The sequence below is a fragment of the Stigmatopora nigra genome, chromosome 11, assembly GCF_051989575.1.
Source record: "Stigmatopora nigra isolate UIUO_SnigA chromosome 11, RoL_Snig_1.1, whole genome shotgun sequence".
NCBI lineage: Eukaryota > Metazoa > Chordata > Actinopteri > Syngnathiformes > Syngnathidae > Stigmatopora > Stigmatopora nigra.
In genome coordinates this window covers 6,962,370-6,977,984 of record NC_135518.1, presented here as the reverse complement: position 1 = coordinate 6,977,984, position 15,615 = coordinate 6,962,370, and the positions used below count along the sequence as shown (strand labels likewise).

Sequence of the window (15,615 nt, the reverse complement as noted above, 5' to 3'; positions counted from 1 at the left end):
GGATCGTTTTTCATCCTTGATGCCGCTGCCTTATGAATTTTATTTTTTTTACCCATGACAGGATTATTTTTTCTTTTGCTTCTGAATTGTGAATATATGGTATTTAAAAAAAAAACTTTTTCTTTGGCAAGCATTGACATAATACCAATCACTGTGTTAGGTATGGAATCAATTTAATTTTCAGTTCAATACATTTAAATGAATTCTGGACTGAAATGCTTGTTTGTTTTTTACACTTTAACCTGAAAATGTACTTTGTCCTGTCTAAGGAACATTCTTAACCTGTTCTTATTTTAATGTAACCAATTGTTCATCTTCCTCATCTATTAATTCTATTGCATACTTACATTTACAGAAGACTTATTTGAAACTAATTCAAATACATCTGGCAGTCGACCCCACAATGGATTAGACACTGTGAGGACATCTTTTGATTGCTCATAAATGACAGTTTAAAAAAAAATGCTAAATTCAACCAATATTGGGCTTCCTGTTATAACTGAATTACTTCTAAAAGAAACCATGTTCTCCCTTATGCTGTTCTAGTTGACTTCATTTCCCGTGATCAGTGAATGCAGCGCGTCACCATCGCATCTACTGTATGTGGCCAATGTAATGGTGCGTTCAATAATCCCCTGGTGAGCAGCAGGGCAGGGCACTTTTCTTCCTCCACAGACGGCTGACGCGCACGCACGGAGAAGGTTTTTGCATCGTCAAAGCGCAACCAACGGCAAACTGGAGCCGGCGGTGGCAGAGGTGGCCACGGCAGGGAAGGGTCCGCATGCCGGGCAGCAGCTGCCGGAGCGCGGCGGCACTGAGCGCCAGCCTCCACCCTGGACCGATGAGCTGGCTGACATGTCCCGGCACATCTACAGCAGACACGGGGCACCAGATGGAGCGCACAAAACAGCTTTTCAGGTATAGTAACCACAATTTGGAGTGAATAAAAAAAAGCTTTTTGATTGAATGCAATGATGTCATGTGGACTTAAACTGGAAAAAGTACTCCAAATGCAATTTTTTTGAAAACAGCTCTATTTGATAAAGTGCCTTTTGTAACTATATTTAATACATTCATGTTAATTTAAGCATCTTTTACTATTCATTTGATGACACCCCCTGCCCACACACACACGCACACACACACACACACACACACACACACACACACACACACACACACACACACACACACACACACACACTACTGCCACTGTTCAAACACCCCACCACTGTCCCCCTCACAGCTCAGGTGCAGACCCGCACTCACTTCGAAGTAGGTCAGTAGATAATGATGCTCATTGGCAACAAACCAACACAAAATGTTGTCCAGGAAAAAAGCAAGACCATTCCAGATTCATTAAGGATTAAAACTATGAAGGGAACAGAAAATTGTGACAGTTCCAATGGAATTAATTGGCTGTGCTTGACAAAGATGTACTAACAATTGGATTTGGGAGGTTTGACAGCATTCATTCACTGAAACTTAATTGTTTACTGTCCTTCCTTGTTTTACATCCCAAATGCTATATTGACCATGTTAACCCAGATCTGATCCGGATTCCTCATTTGTGTCCATGTAAATGCAAATGGTTAGTCTTTTGAAAATTCAAGTAAATTTGTGTTGTTTTTATTGTATTACATATTTCTAATAGGTCATACTGCTAACATCATAACCTTTCGATTTGTTCAACCCTAGTTTTCCAGAAAAATTGGAACTATAATGAAAAATCTCATTTAGATCCCTTTTTGATGTTTTGCTTTTCGTGAAAAAAGGCAAAGTTGGTCAGACTGAGTAATGTCCCAAGTACAACATTTTAACTCCCTTAATGGTTACCCTTCAGATGAGTGCAGGGACGTACTCACGAAGGAGTCGACTCAAGCGATCAGATGGCAGTACCACGTCTACCAGCTTCATCCTCAGACAGGTAACACACACAAATTTTTACAATGAAATTTCCCGAATACGGAATGAATAAAGTTATCTAATCTAAACCCTAACAAAGGCTAACTTGCCTGAGGTCTTGTGACATCCCCAAATTGGTGAAAAATATAACCACCTTAATATATGTCAACTTTTGACTTTAAAGCATCAAATGAATGAACAAATAGGGAGAATTTGATGTAAGTGTGAATGTCCAATTGGTTTAGTGGCTACAAAATACAAATAGTATTCTTTTAACTGTCATGGATTGTGTTTATGAAATATTTGCTATTATTATTCAACACAAAACCTAATAGGTACACTCTTATCATGAACATACCCCCTTAAAAATATTCACTGCAAGAGTTTTACACACAAAAACAAATGTCTCCCCTCACCCGGCACATGCACTCACACACACACACACACACACACACACACCCACACACATACACACATATTCCTTCCTCTTCTCCAGCCAATGAGGCTCAGTGTGAGGGCAGTTTGTTTGCTGATGGGAGGCAACCTTGCCCTCACTCAAAAAGAAAATAAGATATCTTCTCATTCTTCTGCGTCTCCTTTTGTATGTTTGTGGATGAAATTAATTTCCTTGTCGATGTCTGACAACTTGTCCTTGCATGGATTTGATGACTGGGAAGAGGTGAGTGGACAATGTGTGTTGGTGATAACTCGGTTTAAGTATTAATATTTGAGGAAAAAAGTCTTAGCAATCAACGCATGGAAGTATGACACTTTTTTTAAAAGAGGATGTAATTTGCGAAGTTTTCACAGAGGTACACTCAAGCATGAAATAAAAGAAATTAAAGCATTAGAATAAAGCATGACTTTGTTAGAATTTATATGGATTCACACAAAAACATAATAAATGAATAAAATGCACATTTAGGAAGGTTTAAAAACAGTGCAATAATATAATGGGTTGATTTACATATTGCTAAAATATTTTTGAAACAACTTTTTTAAAAGTTTAAATGTAGTAAATTTGTGGAAAACAATATGAAATAAATCTGTACTTTTGTAATATTTAGTATGTTTTTATGGTAAATTATCATATTGCTAAATTGTTAGGGTAAAATAATAATTTAACAAAGTGTGTGGTGGCCATTGATAAAATCTCAGCAGAATGGAACGTGTCTGTTATTTTTAGACCACGCTGCTTAGCGTAGCAACGGGCACTCGCAGATGCCACAAACAAGAATGGTTTTAACCTTTGAACCTGGCTGGGATATTTGGGGTCCTCAGACACAAGAAGTCAAGATAAACCTCAAGTACCGTGCTACACTAACGAACCGCCATGTCAGGGCCGCATTCCACTGGTCTAGGAGGGTCCTCACTGAAAGTTGCACGGCATTAAAGTGATACCGGATGGAAACTAACAGGAAAAAGCTTTAAATCTAATTATATTTGTATAATGACAATTAAAGCATTTCATTCAATACATAAAAAACTAAACAAAAAATTAATAAAAAGTCACTTGAAATCTGAACTGTATGGGCAGTTATGAATACATTATGATTAACAATAGACTTGTGGTCTATTGTTAACCAATGTTGGGGAACGGGTTACCTGCCCTGAATTGCTTTCAATACAGCAAACACTCACCAACACGCTTTGTTGCATTTAAGCACGGCTCCAAAAGGGAGGACAAACAAGCTTTGTGCTCAATTGTCCTGTATAAACCTCAAAGTATGGCCACCCTAAAGCTCACCCCTCATCTATTCTTCTCTCCAGGGTTCCGCCGACTCTTACACGAGCCGACCGTCCGACTCGGACGTTTCCCTGGAGGAGGACAAGGAGAGCGGCCGTCAGGAGCGCGAGCAGCAGGCCCGCCTCCAGCTAGAAAGAGCCAAGGTCCATTTACACGCACCCAACAATTGCTTATCTTGGCTCAACTCATCTTGTTTTGGGGTGACATTGTGGTGCAGAGCAAAGCGGTGGCGTTCGCCGTGAGGACAAATGTCAGCTACTGTGGTGCTCTGGACCAAAACGTGCCTGTAGCAGGAAGCACCATCTCCTTTGATGTCATGGATTTTCTCCATATCAAAGAGGTGCGCTACAACCCCCACAGATTTTGCATGCACTAATACAATGAGCCATGTTTTACAGTGATAGTCAATTCTCTTGTTTAGTGCACAATGAGGCACTCTGAGAGACTTGGGCTCCTGTTTTTGCTTTGTTTTAAACAGAGCATGAGTTTGTCCAACATTAAAAGCCTGTAAAAAAGTTTGCTTGAAATATAAAGCAACAACCGACTCATTACTTTAGCAGATTTGGAACAATTCTATGGCGTTTGAACAAAAAGGACTTCAAGAAATTGAAATAAAAACTGACCACACCCTTGTGATGATCAGCAGATCAAAAAATGATTGACTGAAAAAAAAAAATCATGATTTTAAGACAGTTGAAAAAAAAACTGGGACGAATGGTTTGTTTTTCCTTCAGGCAAAACCACATTTTCATTAAGATATTTTTAAGGAATATGCATATTTTAAAGAAAATGAAATTCTGCATTACTGCATAAGTTATCTAGAGCCTCTTTAAAATGTCTTGAAATGTATATTCCCCCAAAAATGTGTCAACTTTCGATTAGATATACTACAGTATAAGCGATACCCCATTAATATGGTCTTGGCTCAACCAAAAATAGCTAAATCCATGAATATTTGATGCCCATCATAAATGCAATAGTTGAGTATGAAAACCCCTAAGCGCCAACATGTGGGGACTGACTGTATTTCCCCTAAAATAAATCTATATATTTTTAAGCCAGAGGTTGCATATCTTTGATAAAACCACAATTTTTATCAAAAAGATGCATGATTTTGTGTGTGTGTGCGTGCAGAAGTACAACAACGATTGGTGGATCGGTCGCCTGGTGAAGGAAGGTTGCGACGTGGGCTTCATTCCGAGTCCCCTCAAATTGGAAAACATTCGCCTGCAGCATGAAAACAAGCACAGGTGGCCCACCTCTTGCTTTTTAATTATCATTAGTATTATCATTATCATTAATCCTTATTAACCCTTCAAGGGCCAGTTGAGAGCTATTTAAAAGTCGACCTCTTCAACCTTTTATAATGCTCAAGTGACTACTATTCATTTTTTTCTTACACTTGAGTTTCTTTGGTCATGCAAATGCATGTATAAATGAATACTTGTTCATAAGTATGTAAATGAATGGAATTAAAGTGGATAAAAAACAAAATATACTTTCTATGGTCGATATTTTTTCCCAATAGGGTTAGGGGTTAATCCCAACCCAAAAATACAATTATTATGAAAAGGTTCTATGTAATATAATGTTAATCTGATCAAATTTTTTTTGTCTCTTTGTTCCAACAGTCACAAATCCAGCGGGAATTCGTCGTCCAGTTTAGGAGACATCATGTCAGGAACTTTCAAAACTCCACCCAACAGTGCAGGTCAGTCCAGAATTTTTGTATGAACCAGCTTCACCTGTTTTTTTTTAAACTTGTTTTTACATGTCTGCTCCAACGTTCTCAACAGTAAAGCCTAAATTAAAATTGGTAAGTGAACCATTTTATGTCTCTAATCTTCAGACTATAGCCTTTTTGTATAAATATTGAACTTTAGATTAGAAGATACAACCTAATGACAAGCAATCAACCTTTAGGTGGAAAACATCCCCCCATATGATGTGGTGCCCTCCATGAGGCCAGTGGTCCTGGTGGGCCCCTCGCTCAAAGGCTTTGAGGTAGGACCATAGGATCATCCTCATGCATGGGTAAGGGGTGGGGGGGGGGGGGGCTATTCTTTGTCACCATGCCTCCTTCTGCCCCCCCTTGGCTACCATCGCCATGGAAACAGCTTTCTGGTTAGGCGCACGGTTACCAAAGATGCACGGTAGCCCGTCTAGACATTTTGGACAAAGTTCAGACTTGTCGGTTGTCCGCAGGTGACCGACATGATGCAGAAGGCGCTTTTTGACTTCTTGAAGCACAGGTTTGAAGGCAGGTAAGATGCTTCAGGTGCACAGATCACATTTTTGAAGTGACGTGACAAGAGGCGCATGGCGTGGGCAGGATCTCCATTACCAGGGTGACGGCTGACATCTCGCTGGCCAAGAGGTCGCTGCTCAACAACCCCTCCAAGCGGGCTGTCATTGAAAGGTCCAACACGCGCTCCAGCATCGGTAACGAGTGCACTAAATCGTGTGACCGCTTAAGTGTCTTTTGATATGTTTTTGAGGATTGTAAATACTCTTGGGTGTAAATTGTTGGCTTTGTTGTGTCGTAATGGAAGTATATTGGACATGTGATATTGTTTTTATTTTTATTGTGTATATTCCGCTGAGTATTTTATTGGAAACTGTCTCTTGGATAGATTAGGAGCATGTCTTTTGAGGTCCTTGAGATGTTTTCATACAAGTGTCTTTGATATGCATTGATGTCATTTGAGGTCTTTGATGAGTAACTCATTGAAAAAAAAGTTATGTTATTTTGTTTCCTGAAGTGCAATCATGTTTTGGGCTTTTCCAACTGCACACCTTGATGTGTCTTTGATAGAGGCAAAGAATCACTGCCAATTGTCCCAATATAAACAGATGTCTAGTGTCATCCGTGGTAGCCAATGAGTTTAGGTGCTTTACGGAATCTTAGTTGTGTCTTTGATTGTCTCTGACTTGTCTTTGCTGATCTCAGTCGAGGTGCAGAGCGAGATCGAGCGCATCTTTGAGCTGGCTCGCTCACTGCAGCTAGTGGTGCTGGACGCCGACACGGTCAACCACCCGGCACAGCTCGTCAAGACATCGTTGGCGCCCATCCTGGTCCATGTAAAAGTATCTTCGTCCAAGGTGAGTGAAATTCGCTTGGTGGCTACGGATGAAGATTATCACCGCCGCTGCCGCCGCTTTCAGGTCCTCCAACGTCTGATCAAGTCTCGAGGAAAATCTCAAAGCAAGCACTTGACCGTGCAGCTGGTGGCGGCTGAAAAACTGGCCCAGTGTCCGTCTGTGAGCGATCTCGTTTTCTAAACGCCATTTCACAGCACCGTCCTCCTGTTCTTCACTCACGCTTGCTCTGTCCCCCACTGCAGGAGATGTTTGACATCGTCCTGGACAAGAATCAGCTGGAAGATGCCTGCGAGCACCTGGCCGACTGCTTGGAGGCATACTGGCGAGCCGCACATCCACCCGTGCACGACACCGTACCGGGACGCAGCCTGAGCACCGCCCCCCTCTCGCCATATCCAGCCGCTTTTCAGGTACAACTGGCATAAATTAGGCATTAAAAATACGTACATTTTATTCGAAGACTATTAAGTTGGAAAATTGAATTTAAAAAAAAATACATTTATTGAGCATTTATCATTTCGCTATAGAAAGACTTGATGTACTGTATTATTGAGAATATTCATTTCAATCAAATCAATCAAAAGCATGTGGGGAAATATTATGTTTTTCTGAATGTATTTTATTTTATTACAAAGAAATCTTACGTCCATAACATGCTTTTGGGGTCAAACAGGTGCCAGGTAAATTTGCCTTGACTCCTGCCGCCAACGCTTCAATGGCAGAGCGTTGCAGCTTGATTCCGGCGGACCAAAACTTGCAGAACGAGCGGGTCGGGATCAGTCGCCGCCAGTTGTCTTCAGGCCACGACCAGAATCTTCAGGCCGAGGAGGACCCCTTCCTCCTGGACCCTTACCAGGACTCGTACCAGCCTCACCGCCATCCAAGCGGCAGACTCTGAACAAGTAAACAATAGAGCAGGAATTAGATATACGTTGTTCTATAGATGGTATTTATTTTGCTAGTGATATAACACAGTATTTTATATTGATTTCATCAAGATTAGACGTGGAAATAAATAGAAGTTAGTATTCTATCAATGGAAGGCATTGCCATTCATGGTCAGCAGTATCTTTATTTACCACGAATGATGAGCTTTTAAAGCCTGTAGTGTGCAACTCATTGGCTGCCATTGACGTATATAGATGTCCAATCCTGATGACTGAGAGGGGCAAATTGGCATTTCTTTCATGCATTTTGACATTAGTCAGTCATTCAATTGGTGTCAAAAATGTTGACAGTGGGACCCTTTCTCTACACAAAATTCACCTGATGATATGTTGCTGGGAAATGCACAAATTAATTTGTTTAAATTAGACTCCTATTGAAATCAGGTACTTAAATTTGGTTATAGGTTCTTTCTTTATGTCTTGTAGACTGGTTACTCTGCATTTTTGTATTGTTCAATACTAATAATAAAAAAAAAATGCAGCGGTGCGCATGCGCTTGACTGACAGCATTCCAGCTGCTCAGCAGCCCTCAGCTGACACCTGCTAAGTTAGCCACCGTGCTAACAACGCCGCTCCCCGTCATCAATATACCCTCCATCATCAAGATCCCCCCTTCTATCATCAATCTCCCCCATTATCATCTTCAAATCCGCCTACCGGCTGAACCTCGCGGGCGGGGGCCGGCTGTGAACCTTATATATGGCGTTAAATTGGGCATGGCGCTTAGGTTTAAACGCCTTGGCGGACCCGTCAAGCTGATTAGCATTTAAGCTAGCACGCCAAAGAGGCTTCCAAGTTTGGCGAGGCGCTTCCACTCTTCCAAACATGGGGATACTTTTCACCAAGTTATGGAGGTTTTTCAACCATCAAGGTGAGATAATCGCCGGATTTTAAGACTAACCTAGACGTGAGTTAAGCGATGTGAGGCTAGGCCCGAGCTAACACTTTCGCGTACTTATTTTATGGTGGTGGGATGCAGACAATGTGACTGCACTACTACAGTTGTTTCTATTGCTTAAAGTAATGACCATACGGGGTGAATTTTATTGTTTATTAATTTAGTGGCTGTCTTTGACGATTGCCAGCCATCCCAGTCCAATTAGATTGGGCGTCTACCGCCGTCAAAGGCAGTAGAATGGGATCACTCAATGCCAGCTATTCCAGTTACATGGATTTGATGGCAATGGCAGTTAATGGGTTAAAAGTTTTGTGGTTGGGAAGGGTGTTAGCCCTTCAAAATAACTTAAATGTAAAATAGCAATTACATAATTTAAACTTCAATTATAATACATAGATAAAATATAATTAAAACAGACTTTCAATCATTTATGTTATTATGAAATATTACATAATTTGTTTGATCAAAATTGCAAGAGAAAATAATATTGACAAGATTTATTTTTGTTTTTATTTCACTGATTTTTCATGCAACAAAACGGGGATTTGAAACCAAAACAATACACTGAGCAAAGTTAGGCTGAGATTGATAGTTAATGTCACTGCAAATGTATCATTATTTTCCAAAGCAAAATCTGAAATGAAACAGTGAGATTAAGAACAAAACTATTTTATAAGACTAAAATGAGAACCTCCACGCCTAAAAATGAGGAAGTGGTAAAGACTAAGCAATGTCATCTTTTGTCTTCCAGAGCACAAAGTCATCATTGTCGGACTGGACAACGCCGGCAAGACGACGATTCTTTACCAGTTGTGAGTAGCTTTCTTTTACTGGCTCGGTATGAATGGACGTTCTTTACAAGCCTGTGACCTTTTTAACTGGTGTTTACGCTAGCTCCATGAACGAGGTGGTGCACACGTCGCCCACCATCGGCAGCAACGTGGAGGAGATCGTGGTCAACAACACGCACTTCCTCATGTGGGACATCGGCGGCCAGGAGTCCCTCAGGTCGTCATGGAATACTTACTACACTAACACTGAGGTAAAGTCGCATGTTTTGTTTTTTTAGGCAATCCAAAAATCATAACTGGCCCTTAGTCTAATCAGATCAGTTCATAAAAATGTTGAAAATCCACACTAAAAGTCGTAAGCAGAAGCCACTCTTGCTACTAGGACTCAGCAAAAAGAAACTACTTTATATTGTTAATATAGGCGATATAGTTTTAAATGAAAACATTTTTAACCGCCTGTGTGTCTTAAGATTTTTTTATTGCAAAAGTGTTAGTGATGCCCTCCCTCCCATTCAAAATGGATTGGATGTCTATCACCATTAATGGCAGTGATTTAGTGATCGACCAATATGTTAGAGAAGGCTGATAACTGATATTTGAAGCCAAAATTCATTCATAGTAAAATAATTTTAAAAAATTGAATCAGGCAAGCACTTAACTTCATTGAACTTTATTAAATCACACAATATATTTAACAGATATGACCAAGTAAAAATGATCGATTGTACTCATTTTTATTCAGGAGTATATTGAGGATTCATACAACTCGATGTATATTGCATAACCACCAATGTATAATTCAACTTTATTTGTATAGCCAAGATAAAAGATCAGTTAAGCAGCAGCTGCGACAGGTCTTTTAGGATGTTCGGTGAGGCCGTCCGTGAATGGGGCATGAGACAGTTCCTGCAGGACTCTTTGTGTTGCAGTTTGTCATCGTGGTGGTGGACAGCACGGACCGGGAAAGGATCTCGGTGACCAAAGAGGAGCTGTACAGGATGCTGGCACATGAAGTAAGAGACACGCACCATTAAATATCACTCCAGACGGTATGACACGACAAACCAACGTGTGGTGCAGGACCTGAAGAAGGCGGGGCTCCTGGTCTTCGCCAACAAGCAGGATGTGAAGGGCTGCATGTCGGTGGCAGACATCTCGCACAGTCTGCAGCTCACCTCGGTCAAGGACCACCAGTGGCATATCCAGGCTTGCTGCGCGCTCACCGGAGAAGGGTAAGTAGGAGACGCACCTGCGTGCTCTCGTCACATGGACGTGTGTCTGTGGACACATGTCCATGTGCCCGTGCCCATGGACATGGGTCCATGCCCATGGACATGGGTCCATGCCCATGGACATGGGTCCATGCCCATGGACACGGGCCCGTGCACACGGGCCCGTGGCCGTGGGGGTGCGGCCGCCGGCCCCCGCCCGTGGGGGCGCGGCCACCGGCCCCCGCCCGTGGGGGCGCGGCCACCGGCCCCCGTCCGTGGGGGCGCGGCCACCGGCCCCCGCCCGTGGGGGCGCGGCCGCGGGCCCCAGCCCGTAGGGGGGGGGGGGCACCGGGCCCCAGCCCGTAGGGGGGGGGGGGGGGGGCACCGGGCCCCAGCCCGTAGGGGGGGGGGGGGCACCGGCCCCCACCCGAGGGGGCGTGGCCACGGGCCCCCCTGCACGTGGGGGTGTGGCTACCAGGCCCCCTTATCCCGGGGGGGCGAGTGCACGGACCCTACCCCCACCCCGTGGGGTCGCGGCCACGGGCCCTCCCCCATGGGGGCGAGGGCACGGGGCCCTCCCCATGGGGGCGAGGGCACGGGCCCCCGCCCGTGGGGACGCGGACACGGGTCCGTGCCCGTGAACGTGGACACGGGTCCATGTCCATGGGCACGGACACGTGCCCATGGACACGTGTCCGTGGCCATGGACACGTGTTCATGGGTATGGACACGTGTCCATGGGTATGGACACGTGTCCATGGGTATGGACACGTGTCCATGGGTATGGACACGTGTCCATGGGTATGGACACGTGTCCATGGGTATGGACACGTGTCCATGGGTATGGACACGTGTCCATGGGTATGGACACGTGTCCATGGGTATGGACACGTGTCCATGGGTATGGACACGTGTCCATGGGTATGGACACGTGTCCATGGGTATGGACACATGTCCATGGGTATGGACACATGTCCATGGGTATGGACACATGTCCATGGGTATGGACACATGTCCATGGGTATGGACACATGTCCATGGGTATGGACACATGTCCATGGGTATGGACACATGTCCATGGGTATGGACACATGTCCATGGGTATGGACACATGTCCATGCGTCCATGGACATATGTCCAATGCTTGTACAAAATATATATGTTCATGGAGATGGACATATATGTTTTGTACAATGTGTGTACAACATATATATATGTCCATGGACATATATATATATTGTACAATGTGTACAAAATATTTATGTCCATGGACATATATATTTTGCCTGTTTACATACCTTAATCCAGCCATTGGTATTCTAATCAATCATCACATGGAAATACTCAGGTCCATTTTTTTGGTGTGTTGTCTTCTTCCGCAGCTTATGTCAGGGCCTGGAGTGGATGATGTCACGACTGCACGTCAGATGATGGCACTTGGAATCCTCGTCCAGGATTCGGATGATGATGAGGAACTAGCTTGGCATGAGCCTTTTCCCCCACCAAGCTATTTTGAGGACCTTCTTCTCGTCTTGTGATAATTTATTGGACTGGGACTTATTTAAAGTGCACGCTTTTTCCTTCCAACAAGATGGGGGTCCTCACCTGCGGCTATGGAGCAGTATTAATGGAGCGGCGACGACGCATCCCGCCGTGGATTGTGTTGACACGGCGTTCGTTGCAATATGGACACTTGCCGTGGCGATGAGGGGATTTGGGAGCGGGATTGGCTGGCGGGGTTTGGATGACACGACACCCCCCGGGGAGATTAAACAAATTGATTAAATGTTTTTACCTGTTCATCTGAAGTCTGTGTCGACTGAGTGTTTTCTTCACCAATGAGCTCCTCATTTTCACGCTGTTGTAGCAAAGGCTCCCTGTGCAGGCAGACAAACATTCCTACAAGGATCCTATTGCTCCTTGTCTCAGGTTAAAAAGGTGGTTTTAAAACGCCAATTTGTTGCAATACATTACCAAGTCCCAGGCAAGACGTCAGCTCTTCATGAGTGGGTTGCTATGGAAACATGGCCCAAACAGGAATGAGCCCCGTGCCTGTGGTCGCCTGATCATCGGCTGCATTCTGGGCATCTGACATCACCTGCAATAAAATAATAAGAACAGTCATCTCTGTTTTTGTTTTTGTCCCCCTCATCAACTGCTGCCTTCTGTTTTTCCACTGATACCCAACTAACACCAATGCCATGATGATAATTGTACTAACACTATTTGGGCAGCAGTGGCTAGCACCCCTGCCTCAAAGGGGGTTCAATTCCCCATGGGGTCCAACCTTCCTGTGTGGGTTTTCATTGGGTACTCTGGCTTCATTCCACATTTCCAAAACATATGGTAGACTGCTTCAACGCTCAAAATTGCCCCTACTGCCCCAAATTGGCTGGGATAGGCTCCAGCACACCTGTGACAGAAAATTATCCATTCATTTTGAAACCAGATACATTCCAGATTCCACATGTAAACACGTCATGTTTCACAAAACCCCGTTCACACTTTCATATGATCAGAATGTGTTGATTATCATCCTTCAGGTCAACTGGACTTTTTTTTAGCCTATTGACCTAAATTCAAAGTGGAATTCTCCTCAACAAAGCTTTGGGAAAGGCCTCGAAGCGTCTTGTCAACATCCCAATCTGAGTAGCGTCTTTTTTTTTTTTTTACTTTGCTGATGCATTCGGCTCCCCAACAGGTGCTCACCCCCAAAGAAGAACTCTTTGGGTATATTTAGCGTCTGAAACCCGAGCGACCCCGCTTTGCCATTGGCCGGCGCTTAGCACATGACCACCTGAATCGAAGTCGCTTCGGCCGCAACTTTGTCACCCAGCGTTTCTCCGGAGGGAAGCTTGGGGGAGGCTTTGGCGGCCTTTGGGAGACCCTTAAAACGCAAAGCGGTAAGCCACCGAAAAAACCAAAATGGTTCTGTAAATCGTGTCTGCATGGCTATGTTTTTGGGCATCCCAAATCCAGAATTGAACTTGACCCAGATCAGTCCTACAGATTTTGTCCATTTTTTCAAAACAGTTAGTTATCTCCTCTGCTTTTTACTCTGAAGTATTTCCAATCATTTTGAATAGAAAATTTAATTTGCCATACTAAAAAAAAGAAAAAAAAGAAAGCTAGTCCTATATTTAACCTTTAGCCTCAGAAGGCATGGCATCACAGTTAGTTTGAGCACGCTACCCAATCAGGCGTCGGCATTGGCTTACATGTGAAATAGCTGAGGCTGCAGCTGTCAGCTGTCATCAAATGGCGGAGGCCCACTTCTTGGCACGGGAGATCTTACATTTATCTTCTCGCTGACTCTGGCATCGTTTCTTCTCCCTGGTTTTAAGGCAGTAAACAAAAAAAGCGTGATTAGAGGAACTTCAGCCACTAGTGGATGGTCGGGGATTTACGGACTTGAGAAGACACTGCAGGAATCTTTCTCTGGTACCTTTCCAACCCTTTAAAAGGTGCTGTAAATGATGGTTTTCTTTGAAATACATAATGTCTATTTGAAAAGAAGTGCTGAAAATATGAAGCTGAAACTCTTTTTGTTCCTATTTGTGTTGACACTGCCATTTTTGCAAGGAACGGTATACGAATGTCATTAATATATATACATATACGCTTTGCCTGGGTCGCACCATTCGCAAAACTACATTGGTATGTCATTTAAAGCACCGAAAAATGACATGTGTATATAGGTATACATATGTATGTGTATATATATATAAATACACACATACATTCACACACATACATATACACGTGTGTACATATGTATGTATATGTATGTACATACACGTGTATGTGTATGTGTGTGTGTGTATATATATATACATATATATATACATATATATATATATATATATATATATATATATATATATATATATATATATATATATATATATATATATATATATATATATATATATATATCAAAAACAACATAGTATAGTAAGGCTTTTTTTCCTTAAAAAACGACAGTGTAGTAAGGCTTTTTCTCTTCAAAAACGACATAGTATAGTAAGGCTTTTTGCTTAAAAAACGACATAGTATAGTAAGGCTTTTTTTCTTAAAAAACGACATAGTATAGTAAGGCTTTTTTTCTTAAAAAAACGACATAGTATAGTAAGGCTTTTTTTCTTAAAAAACGACATAGTATAGTAAGGCTTTTTGCTTAAAAAACGACATAGTATAGTAAGGCTCTTTTCGTCAAAAACGACATAGTATAGTAAGGCTTTTTCTCTTTATTCATGACTTATTTATTGCTTATTGGTCTGATTGTTTATTGTTGTTATTTGTGGATTTAGTGGTGAAGCTTTAAATGTCATTGCACCTGCATAGTGACAATAAAAGCATTCAAATCAATTCAATTAATTCAACTTTAAAAGGATGAGTGAATTTCAAGTGCTGAGAAATCTTGTTTACGTAGACCCTCTGAGGTGGTCCCAAGATGTCGCACATTGTGGAGGAGTACGTGGAGGAGTGGGAGGAAGAATATGAAGAAGAATTGGGAGGTGAAGAAGAGGAGGAAGAGGAGGAAGAAATTATAGAAGAATATGAGGAAGAAGAGGAGGAGGAGGAGGAGGAGGAGGATCTGGATGAGGTAAGATGGAAATTTGGGAATTGTCAAGTTTGGTTGCATCACTTCTATCAATAGCGACTTCAGGTCAGTGAGGTTCGGTTTCAGTGATGGAACTTCCAGGAGTTTATAGTGCGTACATGTCCAATTCGTTTAAATTGAGAGGCTAGAAGCAAATTAACGATTGCCACTTCAAACGAATTGGACGTCAACGGGACACGCTCCCAATGGAGTGTTTTATGGAAGAGTGAAAACAGAAGGTCGGCTATTTAATCCGCTATTTCCTGGAGAAATAGGATTAATGTCGTCCTGGTATTTGTCAGGGTGACGATGGTGGTGCCCGGTGGGCACTTTAGCATCTTTGGCTCCTAAAAAAAAAAGATGCTAAGTGCTTTGTTTAGAGTTGGGAGAAGGGTAAAAAAATTTAAAAAA

General features: G+C 42.6%; 3 protein-coding genes across 6 annotated transcripts in view; all 3 read left to right on the top strand.

Moving 5' to 3' along the window:
* Positions 1-586: 586 nt before the first annotated feature.
* cacnb4a (calcium channel, voltage-dependent, beta 4a subunit) lies at positions 587-7,751 on the top strand. 4 transcript variants are annotated; one of them, XM_077727411.1, is made up of 14 exons: positions 587-918; positions 1,844-1,927; positions 3,676-3,795; positions 3,870-3,992; positions 4,787-4,902; positions 5,284-5,363; positions 5,449-5,468; positions 5,576-5,656; positions 5,858-5,916; positions 5,985-6,094; positions 6,603-6,754; positions 6,818-6,913; positions 6,997-7,164; positions 7,428-7,751. In XM_077727411.1, the coding sequence occupies exons 1-14, from the start codon at positions 856-858 to the stop codon at positions 7,650-7,652; spliced, it is 1,497 nt and encodes a 498-aa protein (XP_077583537.1). In that variant the 5' UTR covers positions 587-855; the 3' UTR covers positions 7,653-7,751. The 4 variants fall into 4 exon arrangements, with proteins under 4 accessions (XP_077583537.1, XP_077583536.1, XP_077583539.1 ...); XM_077727410.1 differs by having other exon boundaries at positions 6,603-6,913; XM_077727413.1 differs by lacking the exons at positions 587-918; positions 1,844-1,927 and adding an exon at positions 2,486-2,584.
* A 458-nt stretch (positions 7,752-8,209) lies between these two features.
* arl5a (ADP-ribosylation factor-like 5A) lies at positions 8,210-12,409 on the top strand. The gene is made up of 6 exons (XM_077727414.1): positions 8,210-8,572; positions 9,351-9,411; positions 9,494-9,641; positions 10,320-10,403; positions 10,471-10,622; positions 11,984-12,409. Exons 1-6 carry the CDS (start codon positions 8,527-8,529, stop codon positions 12,030-12,032), a joined length of 540 nt encoding a protein of 179 aa, XP_077583540.1. The 5' UTR covers positions 8,210-8,526; the 3' UTR covers positions 12,033-12,409.
* A 2,645-nt stretch (positions 12,410-15,054) lies between these two features.
* Positions 15,055-15,615, top strand: part of neb (nebulin) — a 49,492-nt gene continuing 48,931 nt past the window's right edge. Inside the window, exon 1 of the mRNA XM_077728592.1 lies at positions 15,055-15,207. Coding sequence (XP_077584718.1) covers positions 15,055-15,207 — 153 coding nt within the window. The remainder of the gene's footprint in view (positions 15,208-15,615) is intronic.

What these genes read in the sequence shown, in the direction of transcription:
- cacnb4a (XM_077727410.1), top strand. Translation starts at nt 856, where the DNA reads ATGTCCCGGCACATCTACAGCAGACACGGGGCACCAGATGGAGCGCAC. An exon ending in TAAAGCCTAAATTAAAATTG is followed by an intron (nt 5,469 to 5,575) that starts GTAAGTGAACCA and finishes ATCAACCTTTAG; the next exon opens with GTGGAAAACATCCCCCCATA. An exon ending in CATATCCAGCCGCTTTTCAG is followed by an intron (nt 7,165 to 7,427) that starts GTACAACTGGCA and finishes GGGGTCAAACAG; the next exon opens with GTGCCAGGTAAATTTGCCTT.
- arl5a (XM_077727414.1), top strand. Translation starts at nt 8,527, where the DNA reads ATGGGGATACTTTTCACCAAGTTATGGAGGTTTTTCAACCATCAAG. An exon ending in GAGGTTTTTCAACCATCAAG is followed by an intron (nt 8,573 to 9,350) that starts GTGAGATAATCG and finishes TTTGTCTTCCAG; the next exon opens with AGCACAAAGTCATCATTGTC. An exon ending in ACGACGATTCTTTACCAGTT is followed by an intron (nt 9,412 to 9,493) that starts GTGAGTAGCTTT and finishes TGTTTACGCTAG; the next exon opens with CTCCATGAACGAGGTGGTGC.